This window comes from Akebia trifoliata, chromosome 1 (genome assembly GCF_017979445.1).
Source record: "Akebia trifoliata isolate Shusen 1 chromosome 1, ASM1797944v1, whole genome shotgun sequence".
Lineage (NCBI taxonomy): Eukaryota > Viridiplantae > Streptophyta > Magnoliopsida > Ranunculales > Lardizabalaceae > Akebia > Akebia trifoliata.
The window spans coordinates 2881699-2899715 of NC_141375.1; the positions used below are offsets into that span (position 1 = coordinate 2881699).

General features: G+C 32.9%; 1 protein-coding gene across 1 annotated transcript; it reads left to right on the plus strand.

The window, feature by feature from the left end:
• Window positions 1-1540: 1540 nt before the first annotated feature.
• On the plus strand, window positions 1541-17577 carry LOC147410380 (B3 domain-containing protein REM9-like). The gene is made up of 4 exons (XM_086431835.1): window positions 1541-1642; window positions 14559-14895; window positions 15362-15477; window positions 17317-17577. Exons 1-4 carry the CDS (start codon window positions 1541-1543, stop codon window positions 17575-17577), a joined length of 816 nt encoding a protein of 271 aa, XP_086287961.1.
• The last annotated feature ends 440 nt before the right edge of the window (window positions 17578-18017 follow it).

The window sequence follows — 18017 nt, forward strand, 5'->3', positions numbered from 1 at the left end:
AGTGTATCTCATGTAGCTTGATACAATGCATATGATTCTCTAATACCCTTCATCAATTTCATGATTCTTTGAAGAGGAAATATGCAATACATTGTTTTTAAAAATGTGCCACATAGGCAGCTAATGTTTTTATAGCAACGTGACACCGTTCTAGATCACAACTATTTTTTTTTTAGGTCTGATCCAAGGTTTTGAAAATAGATGGTTACTAGTTAATTCCACCAAACTCCTAAATTAAAATTAAAATTTAACAATAAGAAATTACTTTTATTTTTTAAGTTTTTCATTCAAAGTTCTTGAAATTATGTCTTGTACATTCTTCTGACATCGGACCCTGTTTTGAATGCCACAAGTCAGCTCAATTACCCCAAATAGATTCTAGTAAGATTAGACTTACTCTTTGATTTGTTCTATTTTAAAAGAGTAAGGCTAGCCAAGTTAATTTCTTAAGATTTCAAATCTTACTAAACGTCATTGAGCCCAGCTTGTGGCATATTTTTTAAAAAAAAACACGATCCCATGCCACAATGATGTAGAGACAAAATTCTATGAACTTTAAAAAAAGATTAGAATTATTTAACATTGTTCTATTTTAATTTTAGACTTTGGTTAACTTGAACCCTAAGGGCATATGTTAAAAGTGCAATAAAATCACTTTGGAAATTGGATTGTGTACTGAAAATACCCTTAAATAATATTTTATTATCAAAACACCCTCATGTTTTTAATCCCAAGGTGTATTTATTGCTCTTTAACGTGCCAAAGGGCACACCTAAGCAAAACTCTTAATCTAAATTTTGGGAGTTCGGTATCCGCTAATTTTCAAAACCTTGGTCAATACTATTAAATACTTTTATTATTGTCATTATAATTTATAAGATTGCAAATAAGAGATAGTTCTTCTATCATGTAAAAGTAATAGTTGTGATCATGATTTTAAATCTCGTCCGAGATTGAGATGATTCATCCGAGTTGTCTTGGTATCGTCCACCAATGAGACAAGCTGTCAAGTCGTCTCAAAGTCATGGTTTATTCTAATTCTAAAGTTGTTTCTTTTTTTAATCTCGTTTGAGACGAGTCAAATAAATTGAATATCTTGTCTGAGACAACTCGATCTTGTTCAAGGACAAGACATCAAAACGAGTTTTAAAACCATGGTTGTGATAGAAAATTTATAACCAATTAAGTTGAAAAAACTAAGATTTGAGGGAGTTGCTTCAACTTTACGGGAGAATATGAACATTGGAAAACTCTACCCTCAACCCACAATTGAGACTCGTTCAATCCGACTGTTGAGATCATAGATATTCTAAAGAAAAAAAAATTAAGTCTATATGGATTTGAGAACAAACCAAGTAAAAAATAAATATGTTTTCTTGCAGTCCATGGATTCCTCAAGTACTTAGATGTAGAGAATTGCGAAGAAGAAGCAAATCTTGAAGAGTAGTAGAGGTTTCGATTTCAAGAGGGATGGAATGATTTTTTCAGAGATCATGATCTACATGTAGGGGATTTACTTGTATTTAGACATGAAGGTGGAATGGTGTTCAATATCCTTGCGTTTGATGCTACTGCCTGTGAGAGAGAATATCCACCGCTGTATTTCGAAGCGAAGGATCAGATGGAAGTAAAAGAAGAACAAGTAAGCAAGAAACACGTGAAGAAGAAATTAGGGGGTAAATTCTCTATGTATTTCCCTAATATTCAAAGTCCTTCAAAGGGAAATGAGCGGGACAATGATTTCTGTTGAAAAATGTGATTTTCTGGCCTGTGACTACGCACTTTCCCTTGAATTCTTTTTCCTAGCAAGACAAAATGATTTTCTAACCACTTAACATTATTTCAGGGCTGTGATATCACCATACCATAAATATATATGTATGAGAAATGTTCGGCACCCTACGCTTTACCCTACACTTTACCCTATGTGTTTTATCCTGCATGGGTTAGAAGTTTTGAAATGAGCTAATTTTTGGTGAGGATGATTTCTACGGTTAGAAGATCATCCTCACTAAAAATCAGCCCATTCCGAAATTTCTAGCTCCATGTTTACAAGTTGAAAAATTGTGGACTATCCATTTTTTGTAAATCATTTTTGATGGAGTTAGAAGTTTTGGAATGAGCTGATTTTTGGTGAGAATGATCTTCTCACCATAGAGATCATCCTCACTAAAAATCAGCCTATTCCAAAACTTCGAACCCATGTAAGACAAAACACATATGGTAAACCGTAGGGTAAAGTGTATGGTGCTAAACGGGACCCTATATATATATATATATATAATAAAAAATCATAAGTGATTTTGTTATATAATCACATCAAAATCCATTCATCACACCACTGGGATTTTATAACCATATCAGTACTTATGGGGGTAATTTCAAATTTTTGCAATAAATGCACTTTGGAAATAGAAACACAAAGGTATTTTCGTAAAAAGAAAAAATTTTAAGGGCATTTTCGGTACAAAATCAAATTTCCAAAGTGTATTTAACTATTTATTTCACCCAGGACACATGTTAACAAGACCCTTTGGCATTTTTCTAGGTGTACTAAAATAGAGGGATTTATTTTTTCACACAATTCATTTTTCCAAAGGAAATCATTCTCTCTCTTACAGACCCTAAGTCTTGATCATAGGCATGAATGAAAATAATGTTGAATGAAAATAATGTTGATAAGGGTGATTTGTGCAATTAATGTGACTTATAAGTTCAATTAATAATACTCCTGAGGTTATGCAAGGTGAAGAGTCCGGCTGTTCCGCACCCACACATCCAGAGGTTATGCAAAATGATGTTGTTAATTATATTTTCGAGTAATTGTAATTTTTTTTATAAAATTAAAAACTAAGGACGGTTTAGACATGCCCATGGTTTTAAAACTAGTCTCATCAATGAACGAGATTGAATCGTCTTGGATAAGTTTTCCAATACGTTTAAGACGTCTCATTCAACAATGAGAAAAATGAATGTGGGTAAATCTTGTCCCATACATTGACTTGTTCGTCCGTCTCATTGATGGGCAACACCGAGATGATCATGAATCGGACAATACATCCCAATCTTAAACCATGGACACACCCCTTACTTTTTTTGTCAATATTTAGAGATACCCCATATGTTTTTAAACTGAAGACATGCCCCCTTGACAAGTTTTATCAAAAGTGACTAATATAAACTGACCAAAATGCCCCCCCTCTCCAATTTCTCCAACTACTAGGTAAATCCCCTTGATTTTTTCCCTTAGAAAATTTGTCATCTTCAATGTTATAGAGAACCTTCAATTTTTCTACTAAAAACCCTTCCTTCATCTGAAAATCCTCCCTCATTCTTGAGGTTTTAATTTGAAGTAGATGCATTCTCAAGTTTGAAGATTTGACCCTAAAAATATTTCATCTTCAAGTAGCTAATCTTAAGGTAAACTATTTTTAACCTATTCAAACTCATCTTAAACCCATTTACCTTCGATGTTTTCTAAAACCTTTGTTTTTTCTATCCAAAGCTTCATTTTGTATTTCTCTGAAAATCCTACATTGTTTTTGAGATTTGAATATTAAATTCGATAGAATCTCAAGGCTGAAATTGAACGAAAATGTACCTTACCCTAAGTTTGAAGATGACTTGTTTTTAGGATAAAATCAACATGTGGAAGATGAGAATATTTAGGTTAAACCCATTATTTCAATGTCTTGTAAAAACCCTTAATTTCCGACCCAAAAATCCATTTTGCCATTTGAAAATCCTATCTCATTCTTAAGATGAATGTTGAAGACAGAATCTCAAGGCTGAAAATTTTACTTTACAATGACTGGTTTTGGGAAAGAAGGATAAGATAGTGTAGATGAGGGTTTTATGTCATTTGAATTAGTCTCTCATGAAAGCCCTAAGTCAAGGAGGATATGTCATCAATTTTAAAACATAGGGAGTATTTCTAACATTGACCAGAAGATGGGGGCATATCTAAATCACCCAAATATTAATTATTTTATTAAAATATACAAAAATCCAATTGACTCGACCAAGTCTTTTTTTTTTTTATTATTGATAAGTTCCCCCCCCCCCCCCCCCCCCCCCAAAAAAAAAAAAAATGTACACTACTATCGAGTGTAAATACATGATAAATCTTCCTCTACAATTCTCATGAGATCTTGAGGAACCATGGTCGCATCTTTAACAACATAAAAAATCATCCGAGAAGGACCCCAATTTTGCTAGAAAATTAGTTGCCCTGTTTGTTTCTCTCCACCGAAATTCAAAAGAGCATTCCTCAAATCATTGGATTTGCTCTGTAATTTTCAGCAACAATTCCTCATCCTTCCATGATGGCTCAATTTCCTTTTTTTATACATTTGATTGAGTATATTGAATTTAAAGAAATCAAAATTCGTGTGAAATCCTTCATTCTTGCATATTTCATTGCTTCCGATATTGCTTGAATCTCAATCTGAATAATGTCCTTTACCTGCATATTGCTCCAGCCTACAAATAATATCTCTCCATCCTTATTTCTACCAATGAAGCCATATCCAGCACTCTGCATTGATCTAGCGCCATCTGTGTTTATCTTCACCACATTCTCTTCTGGCTTAACCCAAATTAAATATTTAATGATCAGATTTACCACTGAAAAACAGCATTTCCAGTTATTCAAAATCTGAACATTAACTTGAGTAGAGGCGTCTTCAATAGTTACTCCATCATACCGATTCTTAAACATCTCTTCTACCTGTTGCAATACATTTCTTTCGGAGTTTTAATTTCAACAAATATTATTTGATTTTTCTCTTTCCAACAATAATAAATTACTGCACACATGGATGAGTAGAGCATTAACATGAGTACACCAAGTTTTACTCATGAGATGGTTGTTAATTTCAAAATATAGGACAAGTCATGCCATTTGAGAACGCAAATGAGGATCCACATTATAAAATCCCACAAGGGAGTTATTTGAGCCTCTGGACAATTTTTAAAACTACGGTAAGGAGTGGAAGGATTGCTATTGATGATCAACTGAATCTCCCTTCGACTCGATTTGTATAATCTTGGGGGTAACCCTCATTTTATGATTTATTTTAGAAACAGTCCCCCCCTTATAAAATTGGTGATATTAGGTTTATCTCTTGCAAAATGCAAGATTAGGCTTAATCTTTTTTACTGTAACTCAATGTTGCATTTTGTCGATGATTTAAGAGTGAAATTTTGAATTTTTTCTTCAAACTGCTCTTTCAATACTTAAATTACTAAATCAAAATTTGAAAAAGTTAAAAATTTCATTGTTAAATGAAATCATCAAGAAAAGGCAACTTAACTTACAGTCAAGGGTGGTAAACCTAATCTTGCATTTTACAATGAGATAAACCTAATATCACCAATTTTACTAGGGGTGTTTCTAACTACCCATCTTTTTAATACCGATTGCCTTGCAAAAAAAAGAGTCACACTCATTGCCTCCCACATGTTCTCAAAACGCATCCTAAGGATAGAAAAAGGGATCTATTTTATCTTAGTAACATCTTATAGATTGGGGCATGTTTTCACAAATGCGAGGCCAAGAAGTGTGCACCAAAAAAATAGTACTTAACGGAGTACTTAGTTTTATATTGAGTATTAGAGGGCACAAAGTAACAACACCAACAAAAAAATGCGTTTAAAAACGTGTCTTGTATTTTTGACGATTAAAAAGTGCATCTTTTTCATATGTAACAAAAAAACGTCATTTTATTCTCTTAAAAAAAATTTCAAAACAAAAAAAAAAAATGAGAAAAAGAAACTTTTTTGTAATGTGGGATTTAATACATAATAGAATTTGATGATTCATAAATGTAAAAATATCGGATTTGATGATAATATCTTGATTTTATAAATTTTCATTAGATATATACATTTTTATAATTTTTAATAAATTTTTAATTTTCATCATTTATTTTTTTTTATTTTTTACGTTTTTTTCTGAAGTTTTCTCCTATCATTTTAAACCTGTACTCTGAATTTGTGACTATGGAGGGCATTAGTATCTTCTCCGGTGAAATGATGGTGTTGTGTGGGGGTACAGAACTGGTGTTGTGTCGGGGTACAGAACATCTCAAGAGAATTTGTGAATTCAAATGGCCTTGACGGCAAACGCGGCAAAATGTCCCTTAACGATAAAAAAGGAAGGTGCTGGGACTTGGGAGATGACTTTAAGTAATGGCCTATGTTTAGTGTTATTTAAGAAAGAGAGAGAGAGGTCATTGGAATTTGGGATTAAGTTTTCTTGAATGACAAATAGGTGGCTTTTCACCTCCTTTCATTCTAATTATAACCACCGAGAGACAGAAGAAACAATGTGTCAAAAAAATTAAGAAGAATTCAATCTTCAGGTACAATCTTGACGTCACTTCAACATTATTCTATTTTGTTTTCTACTTATTATATTATTTTAGGTCAGATCAAGGGACATATGTAAAAACAATGTAACATTAATAAATTTTTAAAATATAGGTTAGAAATTTTGAATTGAGTTGATTTTTTATAAGGATGATCTTCATGATGGGAAGATCATCCGGAAAAAAAAATCAGTCCCATCTAAAACTTTTAACCCTATTAAAAGTGATTTAGAATGTGAACCGTCAATTTTTTATCAATTTTTATCAATAATTTGTATATCACTTTTGATGGATTTAAAAGTTTCAGATTGAGATAATTTTTTGTGAGGATGATCTTCTCATCATAGTGACCATCCTCGCAAAAAATCAGTTCTATCCAAAACCTCTAACCCATATTTTGAAAAATCATTGTTTTTACATATGTTTTTACATATGTTTATACATGTCCCTTGAACCGCCCCCATTACTTTTTAGCATCCAGTGTCCAATTTTGGTGGGAGTGAGAAGGGAAGATTTTCCTTTGGGATTTCTTGTAAAACTAATCCCTAGAAAAATTGTATTTCTCATCTCATCTCAACCATTCAATGGTCACTAAAAAAAGCCTTAAGGTTCAGTTTGATTGCCCATGGACAACGGGTGGGAATTGGGATTTCCATTTTGCACGGAAAATCACATTTTCATTTGTTTGTTTTTTTATTCATGAAAAATGATTCTTCACCATCATGAATCTAAAAAACCCAATCAAGGCTGAATTTTCTTTTTTTCATCAATGTAAACCTAAAAATCTCAATCTCCCTCTCTTTTTCTCTTTCTTCTGATTTTTTTTTTTCCCTAAATGCAATTAAACAGTAAAATTCATTGATTCATGATGAATGCACGTGCGATTTTGATATGCAGTTGGGTACGCGGCTGACATGGCAAGGGAACAAACCATAGAGCTTTTTAATCCAAATACATAGGAAAAAGATGTGCGTTCTATGCCCTTGCCATGTCAACCGCGTACACAACCACGTACCAAAACCATGTGCATTCATTATTATTCAAATTCATTTTTATTTTTTCCTCACGCTATTCATTTTCCTATTGATTTTGAAATCCCCAAAAATTAAAATTCCAAACAATCAAATAGACCATAATATATTTATCATCCAAATTGACATGAATAAGGTAATATTTATCTAATTGTTATTGGTTGGGATCTCGAAAGATAAGTATTGCAGTGCATTTCATGTACCATAGTATTGTAGATTACATTATATCTTTATCTTCTACTATCCTTTAAATTCATGCTAATTATCAATCATAGTGAGACAATTGGCAGTTTTTATTGCCATCCAGATCCTTATTTGGCCATATTACCTTTGTTAGTATAATTCTACACTTAGGGACAATTATCTAATTATCCTAGAGATATGCATTCCTAAGAATCATATATAAAATGCAACAAAGAAGATCTTAAAACTTGCGTGATATTTTAAAAGAATGCCCCGAAATAAGCCTATAGAAAAGACCCATATAGTCATCCCCTTCCTTCATAGTAGTGTTTGGGAACCATAAACAAGGATCTGATAAGTTCGAACTTAGGAGAGTGAGGAGAACATTGAGGAATAAGATAATAATTAATTCTTTCTCAATGGAGAGCATGCCATCAAGAGGGTACCCTTCTTTTAACATTATTGGTACAAATGAGTAGATCGTCAAATCCTATGAGGTGACGCTACAAATCAAACAACTTTCGGACAAATCTCACCTTAAGGGAAATCCATGCTCGTCTCTCCAATATCAATCATCTTGATCGGTGGAAGCCTCTTCCCTATAACCCAAATCTTCAACGTTGGAATGGTTATATGAAAGGTTAGGATTGGGTCATACTGGAGTCTAGGACGAAGCCAGGATTTTTTTCAGCAGATGCTAGTAGACCAATATTGATTTCTGAACCATTCATTTTTGTGCATTCTCTTCAGTCACACGATCAATTTCTTAGATTTGCATCGATGGACTTCGGAGCATCTTAACAATCAGGAAGCGGTAGATATCTAAACAAAATAAGATAAGTATCTCATAATAACAAGTTCTAATTAATGTTGGATAGTACTTAAAAATACTGGTCCTAAATTGTTTGAGTCGGTTCTATAAGTCAACTCAAAAATTCGGGCAAGGCAACTAGGAAATTTCCTGAGTTGGCTTGAAAATTTCCTATATGAAAATACCAATTCATGAGCAAAATTACAGGAACAATATACGTTCCATATAACAGTTTTTCATTTTTGTGGTAAATATTTATTATTATTATTTTTAGAACACAAGATACTTTACACGTGAAAACCCTCAATACTTCTATCCTGGTACATCCAAGGGTTTTTTTTTTAGAAAAATCAAGGTATTTTGATTAAAATCTTTGTAGCATATTTTCTAGTAGAAAAGAGTCGAAAAACACTTTCTTTTTTCAATGGATAAGCTGGACTTGAACCCATGATCTTAAAGTTGCTTTGCAATGTGTCAAACCATTGGAGCTATGAGTTGAAAAACAATTTCCTTACTAAGTTTGTCAGGAAAGGTTCTTGACCGCATCAACGTGTGACATCCAAAAACATTATCCAATGCCGTAAGGATGTAAGGGATGGAATTTAAAGAACTTCGAAAGGAAAACATTTTAAATAAAAAATCGTTTTTGAACATTGAATTTTTATTTAAAATTTGGCAATTCGTTTGTCGTTCATGTTCAACACCTTGTATCAAGCTCAAAAATGGTTTCTTTTTGGGTATCTAAGTTTTCCATAAAATCTAGGAGGCTTTGGTGTTTATTGCCGAAGTGATAATCCATGTGGGCCCAATGTCTCTTGGTAAGATTTGAAATGTTACTAAGTAAATCAAGCTAGTATGACTCAAAAGAGTTTTGTTGGCTCTGTAGAGGCTAGCAACAAGAGCATTTGGCTTAATTCATGTTAGGCCTGTGTGGATACACCTCTCTGCACAAGAGTAGGTTTTTTGAACTTCTCAGCAAAAAGTAAAAATCTCTCATTGTGTGCAAGAGCAAAAACGTCAAGGTGCTCAATCCAAACGTTTGCTAATTCCCCACAGGAGTAAAAGTTGTCAAGGTACTCTATCCAAACACATTGTTAGTTTTTAGACAAAACCTATTTTATGGGGGGCTTGTCATCACTTTGAACACATGGTGGTATATATAATATTGACCGCAATGTGGGGGCATGCCTGAATTACCCTTCTTTTGTAAAACTTTAGTGAGGCCATAGACCCCACTTGCCCCTACTTAGCTCCGCCCCTAGTAGGCATGGGAGCGAATCTCCTGTAGTACTTCTTTTCTGAGGTTTCACGTACTGATTTTGGAAGGTTGAGATATTGTCACATCAACTAGATGGTAAATCTATACGGCTTAAATTTGAGAGTTCAATAACTGTCTATTTTCGATAGCATTGATCATTATTAAAAAAATAATTTTTTTCTTTATTTTATTTTTTTTTTTTAAATTTGATCTATCCTTTGATTTCAAAATGATCATATCTCAACAACCAAGATATCATTGCAGGAAACTTTAGAGAAAATGTACTATAGAGGATCCATGCCCGACTGGCATAGTATCCAATATAAGAAACTGAGGCGTTCACAATCATGACCTGACATAAGTGGTAGAAGACAACTCAACATTTATGAAAAAAGATTCCATTAAAGACAAATGTATAAAATTTCATAACTTTCTGACTTGTTCGTTAGAATGAAATCATAGGCTCATTACTAGTACTTTAGAATGAGAACTGGTCTTATTGCTCACTATTGATAATCTCGATGATCTATAGGCAAAATATGGAGAGCCCCCACCCTTTTTGAGGGTTTAAGACCAAAAGACCCCTTTCATTTAAGTGTGAAAAAGAGAGAGAGCCAATCCTGAAGGTGAGAGGAGCACATTCTTCCATAGAGATGGCGAACACGAGAAGATTCCAACTTGTCGGTTCTCACTTCTTTAAGTCAATACTTCCTAGATCCCTTTTACAACTTGTGAGTCTCTCTCTATCTCACCCTCTTTCTTTCTATATTGATTGTTTCCAAAAAACAGTTTTTAGATCTTTTCAACTCGACTATTTGGGCTAGTTTTCTTCTTCTTCATTTTCTCTTTTTTTTTTTTTTTTTTACTTTTTTTAAAGATAGTGATATTTCGATCAATTTTGTACTAGACGGTTTATCTTTTCTTTTGGAGACTTCATCTTCTAATTAACAATACAAATGAAAATTATTTATTATGCCAACAAGATCGGGGGTTAAAAAAGAAATTTCACAAATTAAGGGTTGAAGAGCTTTTACTCTTTTGAAATTAACTCAAAACATCACTTCTCAAAAACCTATATCTCCTTCTAACCAAAAGAGCATTGTAGGAATCTCTCTCATACTTCAAACAGTAACAAAAAGTGGGGAATTTGTTGTCCCCTTTCATACAAAAAAGTTTGGGGTCCTAATTTTAAGAATCGTGATAATATGACGCTCCCCTACACCCCCATCACAGAATGGTAGATCATTTTCCTTGGGATACACAAGAAAAAGATTTATGATTCTACGTATCCCGATGCAAATGATCCACGGTTTGTGATGAGGGCGTTTAGTCAGAAGGGGCCGTCATATTTTCACGACTCAATTTTAATATTTTACCTATTTAGTATAAGGATAATGACAACAAAGACCTATTTTTTGAAAATATGTACCACAAAATCCCTTATAAAAAAATATGGATTCTTTATTAATCTTTTTATCAAATATTAGTCTAAAGAGGATTTTTGAAGTGAAAATGTCGTAATTACCCTTTTAACCATTTTTTAGGTTCAAATATACGTGTTTATATGAGAATATTTATGGTACTCCTATGTTTTAAAATTAATTACTAGCCCCTTGACTATGGTCATATCTTGTATAACAATGGAAAAAAAAAATCCTTGTTTTCTCTTCCTAAAACTTTTAATCTTTAACTCACATAGATGATCATCATCATCAAACTGATTTGATCTATGTATGTTGGATTTATTAAAATATATAAATAATTTTCAATAATTAAAACATAATTTTAAAACTCGACTTGAATGTTTATCGAATTGATTCAACTCAAAAATTAGCAAGTTGATTTAAATGAGTCAAATGAAATTATATTGAATTTACCAATAGTTTTTAATAAATAAAAATATTTATATTTTAGACATATAAATAACCAAATAAATTGATTATGTTTTTTTTAATTTGACTCGGTATATTTTTAAACCAAACCATTTTGTAAAATTGTTAAAAGAGTATTTCAGATATTTTTCTTAAAACAATCTTCAAAAATCATTAATAGGTTAATATTTTATTAAGTGGTATTTAAATGTAGTAGGGGACTATTTGATCCATATTCTCCATAAAGAGCCATTCACAGTCATTGTCCCTATAGTATACTAGCAGGGGATGTGCTAACACACATGTCTAACAAGGTTGTGTTTGTAATTTAAGATATTAAGTAAAGAAATTTTGAAGATAATATTAGTATAAAAATATTATAATGTTAAAAAGAGAGCTTATGTTGTTGCCACACCAATTCTACTAACAGCAACCAAAGTTATGTATCAAATCCTTGTTTGATATTACAAGAATTTGAGTGCTCTTAGTAAAAGTTGGTGAGGCAACAGAATGTCTCTTTTTAAAACCTAACTGAATATGGGGTTGTGGGATCATAATTTCTTGGTTTTTGACCCATTTGATCCTGATTATATGATGTTTGGGGATTTTTAATTCTTGATTCATATTAGGAAAATACGCAATCAAACGCTCAAAAGTTGTATTTGGAAAAATCAATTTTCTATCTATTTTTCATTAGATGAGTGAATTTTTTATTTTATAAAGGTTGATGCAGGTAGAATCTACTTCAAAAGTTGGGTATATCTAACGACTTTTTAGAAGCAAATGAAGGAAATTTTTTTTTTATATACTTTAAAAACGGGTATTTAGGTCATATTATTTGTAAGAGGGACTGAGATTTCATGCAAAAGCCAGATTTTTTAAATAATAACAAAAAAAAATGTTCTCGATCAATGGTAAAGTAAATGATAAATATTAAGAGGAGGGGAGAGGATATGATGGATATTTGATTTGAAAAAGTAAGGTATTATAAGTATTTAATCATGTAAATGACATCACGACCCATAACAGTGTGCCATTTCTATATATAGCAAGATACGGTGTTTACGTGTCACTTTTTCATTGGAGACTAAATTCATTGGTACTACGTGAAAACTGAAAAATTCTATAGTAAAATTTGATGGATCAAGGCCAATGAATTTTAGAAACTGAATTTCAACGGTCAATGGCCATCACATTTTTATGTTCCCCGGATTCGACGGCTTAGAGCCGCCGAATTTCTCCCATCCTCCATTAATTTGACGGTTTTGGCCCATCGAAAAAAATCATTTGACAATGAAAATTTTGACATCTTAGTCTATTTTATTTCATGAAATTCAACGTCCTTGGGGCGTCGAACATGTGCTTTTTCCACATTGTGTGGGTTGCATGCGATGTAGAAAGTAGCTTGATTTAGAGCTCAGTGTGTTCTAAACTCCTATTATAAGATGTCACCTAGACACCCTTCTAGATCCGAATTCTTAAAAAATGCAACACTGAGGTCTACCCCGTAAATCTCTTGATATGAGTCAGTCTAGCCTGACCAACTTACTAAGATTCACATGTTGGCATCTAAAAACATGATCTGATGCCATTGGCTTGTAGAGGATTAAATATAAGAAAACCTTTGAAAACAAACAATAAAAATAAAACATTATTTTTGTTTTATTTTTCATCGTTGAATTTTAATTTTGAGTTTTGAGAGTTCGGTAGCTGTACATTTTCAACGCCTTGATATATATATATTTTAATTTTCTTTTTCTTCTTTTGAATATGAGGTTTTCCATGAAATCTAGAAGTCTGTTGTATTGGATTTCCAATTTGGTAATCCTTGTGGGCTCAACTAGTAAAAAAAAAATTCATTTTTTTTAAAAGTGTCATTTAGAACAAGTTTGGTACCTCTAACAATTAAATAATTAAAAAAAAACTTTATTTTTTCGAAGAAATACGTTTTAATGTTTTAAAAATGACTTTTACGTTTTAAATGCATTTTTTATCTTTTAAATAAAATAAATTAAAAACAAAACTAACCCCTTTTTTGCAGGTTTGTGGTTAATTTATATGGCGTTATGATTGTTTGTACTTCGGTTCATTGTTTAATGTAGGATTTGATGATAATGCTTGAACTTATAAAAATAAAATTTAATATTGGGTTATTTTTATCAAAAGATACATTGACAGTTAGACATTTTTTAATCATCATAAAATGTATACTTATGTGTGGGAACGTGTATCATACATAGATATTTAATAATAGTTGACCACTCCAATTTTGGTGTCAAAAAACTTCTACACTGCATTCTCTCATTGTAATAGTAGAAAATTGGTACCAACAAACACGTATTGGGCCTTCTCTCATCATGGTGAAGATGATGTATGTCAACATGTAGAATCCTTGTGGCCTATTACGATTCACATTGCGACATACAGTTTGTCTTATATGGGCAAAAATATTTAGAATGGGCTGATTTTTTGTGAGGATGATCTCTGTGATGAGGGGATCATCCTGGCAAAAAATCATCACATTCCAAAACTTCTAACCCCATCAAAATTGATTTACAAAAATTGGACAGTCAAAATTTTTCAACTTGTAAACATGGGGTTAGAAGTTTCATAATGAGCTGATTTTTGGCAAGGATGATCTCCTCACCATAGAGATCATCCTCACAAAAAATCATCCCATTCCAAACATTTTTGCCCATATAAGACAAAATGGTGTGTCACAATGTGAGTCGTAATGGGGGTCTACGGAACCTGACCCTATATATATATATATAATGACTATTAATGCACGTTATAATAAGAAAAATATTTGTTCTAAGGGTTGTAATAGGATGACATATGAAAGATGACTTTTGAAAAGCCCGACATCCCAACCATTGATTAAGATTTATCTAAATGATATACAATGCATATTTGGGATCTATATCTTATCCCAACAGTTGGATTTCATGCTTTAACTGTTGGAATTTTGTTCTTTTAGTGCAGACTCGATTAGCCATGGACTAAGTTGAAGTAACTTATGTTTTATTGCAGTCGATCCCCAAGGGATTTCTAAAGTACTTAGATGGAGAGAACTGCGAAGGAGAAGCCATCTTGAAGAGTAGTAAAAGTAATGAGAAAGCATGGCATGTGAAGTTGAATGAGTTTCGATTTGAAGAGGGATGGAATGATTTCGTCAATGATCATGATCTACATGTAGGGGATTTTCTTGTATTTAGACATGAAGGTGGGATGGTGTTCAATGTCCTGGTGTTTGATGCTAGTGCATGTGAAAAAGAATATCCACCGTTGGATTCCAAAACGAACAAGGGGAAAAAAGAGCGAGGAGAAGAACAAGTGGGCAAGAAACAAATCATCAAGAATTTGGATGGTAAGTTCGTTATGTCTTTCCCTAATATTGGAAGTATTTAGGGACCTATATGATTATGCATGGAAAATAAGTGGCAGGTAAGCAATTTTCCGTTGGAAAAATATGATTTTCAGCCGACACATGATTACGCATTTTTCTTAGAATTCATTTTCTTACTCAAAGCAATTTTTCACCTAGGAGAGAAAATTTTCACAATCTATCCTTGGGAAAAAGATTCTCCACCAATCCTCAAATGTTAATTTTTTGCAGCTTTGACCACCCCCAAGACTATAAAAACACTCCTTTTGAAATTTTTTACTTACAATTAGATAACGAATTTAAATTCTCGGATGAAAATTTTTCCATAAGAATTCATATTCTCTTGAAAATGAATCCCTTCGCTTGTAGAGACCTTAACCCTTGAATATAGACATGAATGCAATCATGATAATGTCATTGGTAGTAATTTGTGTAATATGATTTGTAGGAACAACTACTACTCCTGAGGTTATGCGATATAAAGGATCCAGCAGTTCCACATCCTCACATGATTCTCAGTTTTCTACCACTCTCAAGTATTATAACTTGAGAGACGCTATAATTGTGAGTTTTATTTCTGGACACAAGTTTAAGTTCTTTATATGTTAATTTCCAGACGTTTAGACTCTCTTTTTGGTTAGTTTATGACTCAATGAGACTCAAATCAACTGTTAGCAAGTTTGGATTCAAATGTTGATATCCAACAAGGGTTTGATCTGATAAGGATTAACGGATTTAGTCTGAAACGAATAAGAATTGGATCCAATTCTTATGAGGTATGGGGATCAGATTGGGATGCAATACAAAGAAGGTGCCAACTTAGCTAAGTTGGTAAGGCATGGAGGTTGATCAATCTAGGTTCGAAACTCGTTGAACTCACCTTCACACTAACCCTTGCATGCCTATTGCCTAGCAAGCAAGCAAACAAAAAAAGGACCCAATACAATAAGCTAGAGTTTCTGTTTGGATTAAATCCGTTGCAACTCTGGCTAGGTGTTGGATTGGGCTTGGATCTAAAAGTCCAGACCCGATAAGAGGCGATGGAGGGCTAAAATTAGCTAACACTCATATCAATTCAGTTCTAATACGCTATGCTACTACCCCAAAATACTAGAAATCATATTTCATTAATGAGTAGTGATTTTCTGACTCCCCCTCTATTGTCCTGACGTGGCATGTGCTTAGAGCCATAGATTTTTCCTCTCCTCGGAATACACAACTGCACATATTCATGGGAGTGGGATGTTGTGTATTCTGAGGAAAAATATCTATGGTTCTATGCACATGCCACGTCAGGAGAGTAGGGGGAGTATGTTTATCATTATTCTTCATTAATAGTCTCTTATATTAACAAAAGTGGTTTGATCACTATTGAAATTTGTGTAATCATTTGTTGAAAATGTAGCCAAAGTGCTCATTCATTGATCCCACTCGCACGGTGTGAAAAAAGCCCAAATTCGACGGACAAAGGGGTCAAACTGGCGTCAAATTTTATTTCTAATGGGTTGAAACTGTCAAATAAATGAAGGATGGGAAAAATTCGACGACTCTAAGCTGTCAAATCTGGGAACATCAAGAATTTCAACATTCCTAGACCATCAAAATTCAGTTTCTAAAATCCATGGGCCTTGACCCATCAATTTTTTCTATCTAATTTTCCAATTTTCACCTAGTGTCCACTTTTTTCAATAAATTCATGTACTTCCACCGTAGTTTGCTGAGAAGAAATAGGTGGGGAGGGGAAAGGGTAAAGAAATTAAAAAAGAAAAAAAAAAAAAAAAAAAGTTCTCTTTTAGTTTATAGGTAAATTTTATGTTAAGATCTGTCAAATTTAACCCTTTTTCCAGTGGTGTTTGAAAGAGTCTTATCGAATTTACCCCTTTCTTCACGTAGTGTTAGTGGTTAATGGAGGTGAAAGTGGGACCAACGGGGCTTGAACCTAGGTCATGGGATCAGCTTTCCTCAAGCCTTTGCCACTTAGCTAAGTGGCACCTTCTCTCATTTAGTAATAATTTTTTCAAGATATCAACTACTTGCACACCACTTAGAATTGATTGCATCACATCTCTTAAAGATCATTCTTGCACTCCAATGATATGAATGCACTCCCAAAGAAAAAAAGAAGTTGACAGTCTTTCAATCCTCAATACATCCTTTTACTTCTTCCCTTAATGGGTGGGGAGAGAGAAAGAGACTCTTTTCTTCAACAAAAAATAAAAAGAGTGAGAATGGAGTGCAATTGTTAAGAATTTTAAAAATATTTTTTTTTAAGATTGGATTGCAAGGATCAACTTGTCATCTGCACGTAGTTGCTCCCATTATTGACTAACTTCAAACTTACATATAACATACAAGAAGGCTATAATATCCTAGTGCTGAAATGATGGTATTGTGTGGGTGCAGTATGTCCCGAAGATATTTTTGACATCTAGTGGTCTTGGAGGAAAGGATCTCATAATAACCCTTAAAGACCCGAAAGGGAGATCATGGGAGGTGAATTTGACAACCAAGAAATCGGACAATGGAACTTATATTAAAGGTGGCTGGCGTGATTTTGCACATGGAAACAAGTTGAAGATTGGAGATGTTTGCACTTTCAAACTCATATCCACTGGGTTGAAGCCTGTAATCGAGGTAACCATCTCCCGCTCGGCTTCCGCATGAAAATACCATCTATGATAAAAATAATGGTGCTATTGTAAAGATGTTAAACCTTTTTAACTTCCTTGATAAGGGAGTTATTGTGGCTATGGACACTTTCTTTTTTTTTCTTTTTTTTCTTTTTTCTTGATTTGGGATGCAAATCTGTTGAAGTAAAGCTTTTGTAGACTTGATACCCGTCTCAGATTAATGTTAGAATAAAAACTGTTATTAATTATAATTCGCTCTGATTTCAAGGGGTATCTCATCAGTTAGAAAAGATGGGTATCTCAAAATTTATCATTATCCGTACTCTCTTTTTTAAAAAAATTGAACAATATTTTAAATTTTAAAGTTTATATTTAAAAATCGTTTTTAAAATTCCATATACAACTACTTTATTTATACAAAATAATCTCTCTTTTTTCATAATTTCTTAGAAACTTCCTTTTTCTAATTAAATT

Excerpts from the sequence above, each read along its gene's own strand:
- LOC147410380 (XM_086431835.1), top strand. The coding sequence starts at position 1,541 with ATGGTGTTCAATATCCTTGCGTTTGATGCTACTGCCTGTGAGAGAGAA. Across the intron at positions 1,643-14,558 it reads TGGAAGTAAAAGAAGAACAA|TCGATCCCCAAGGGATTTCT; the intron begins GTAAGCAAGAAA and ends GTTTTATTGCAG. Across the intron at positions 14,896-15,361 it reads AATCATCAAGAATTTGGATG|GAACAACTACTACTCCTGAG; the intron begins GTAAGTTCGTTA and ends TATGATTTGTAG.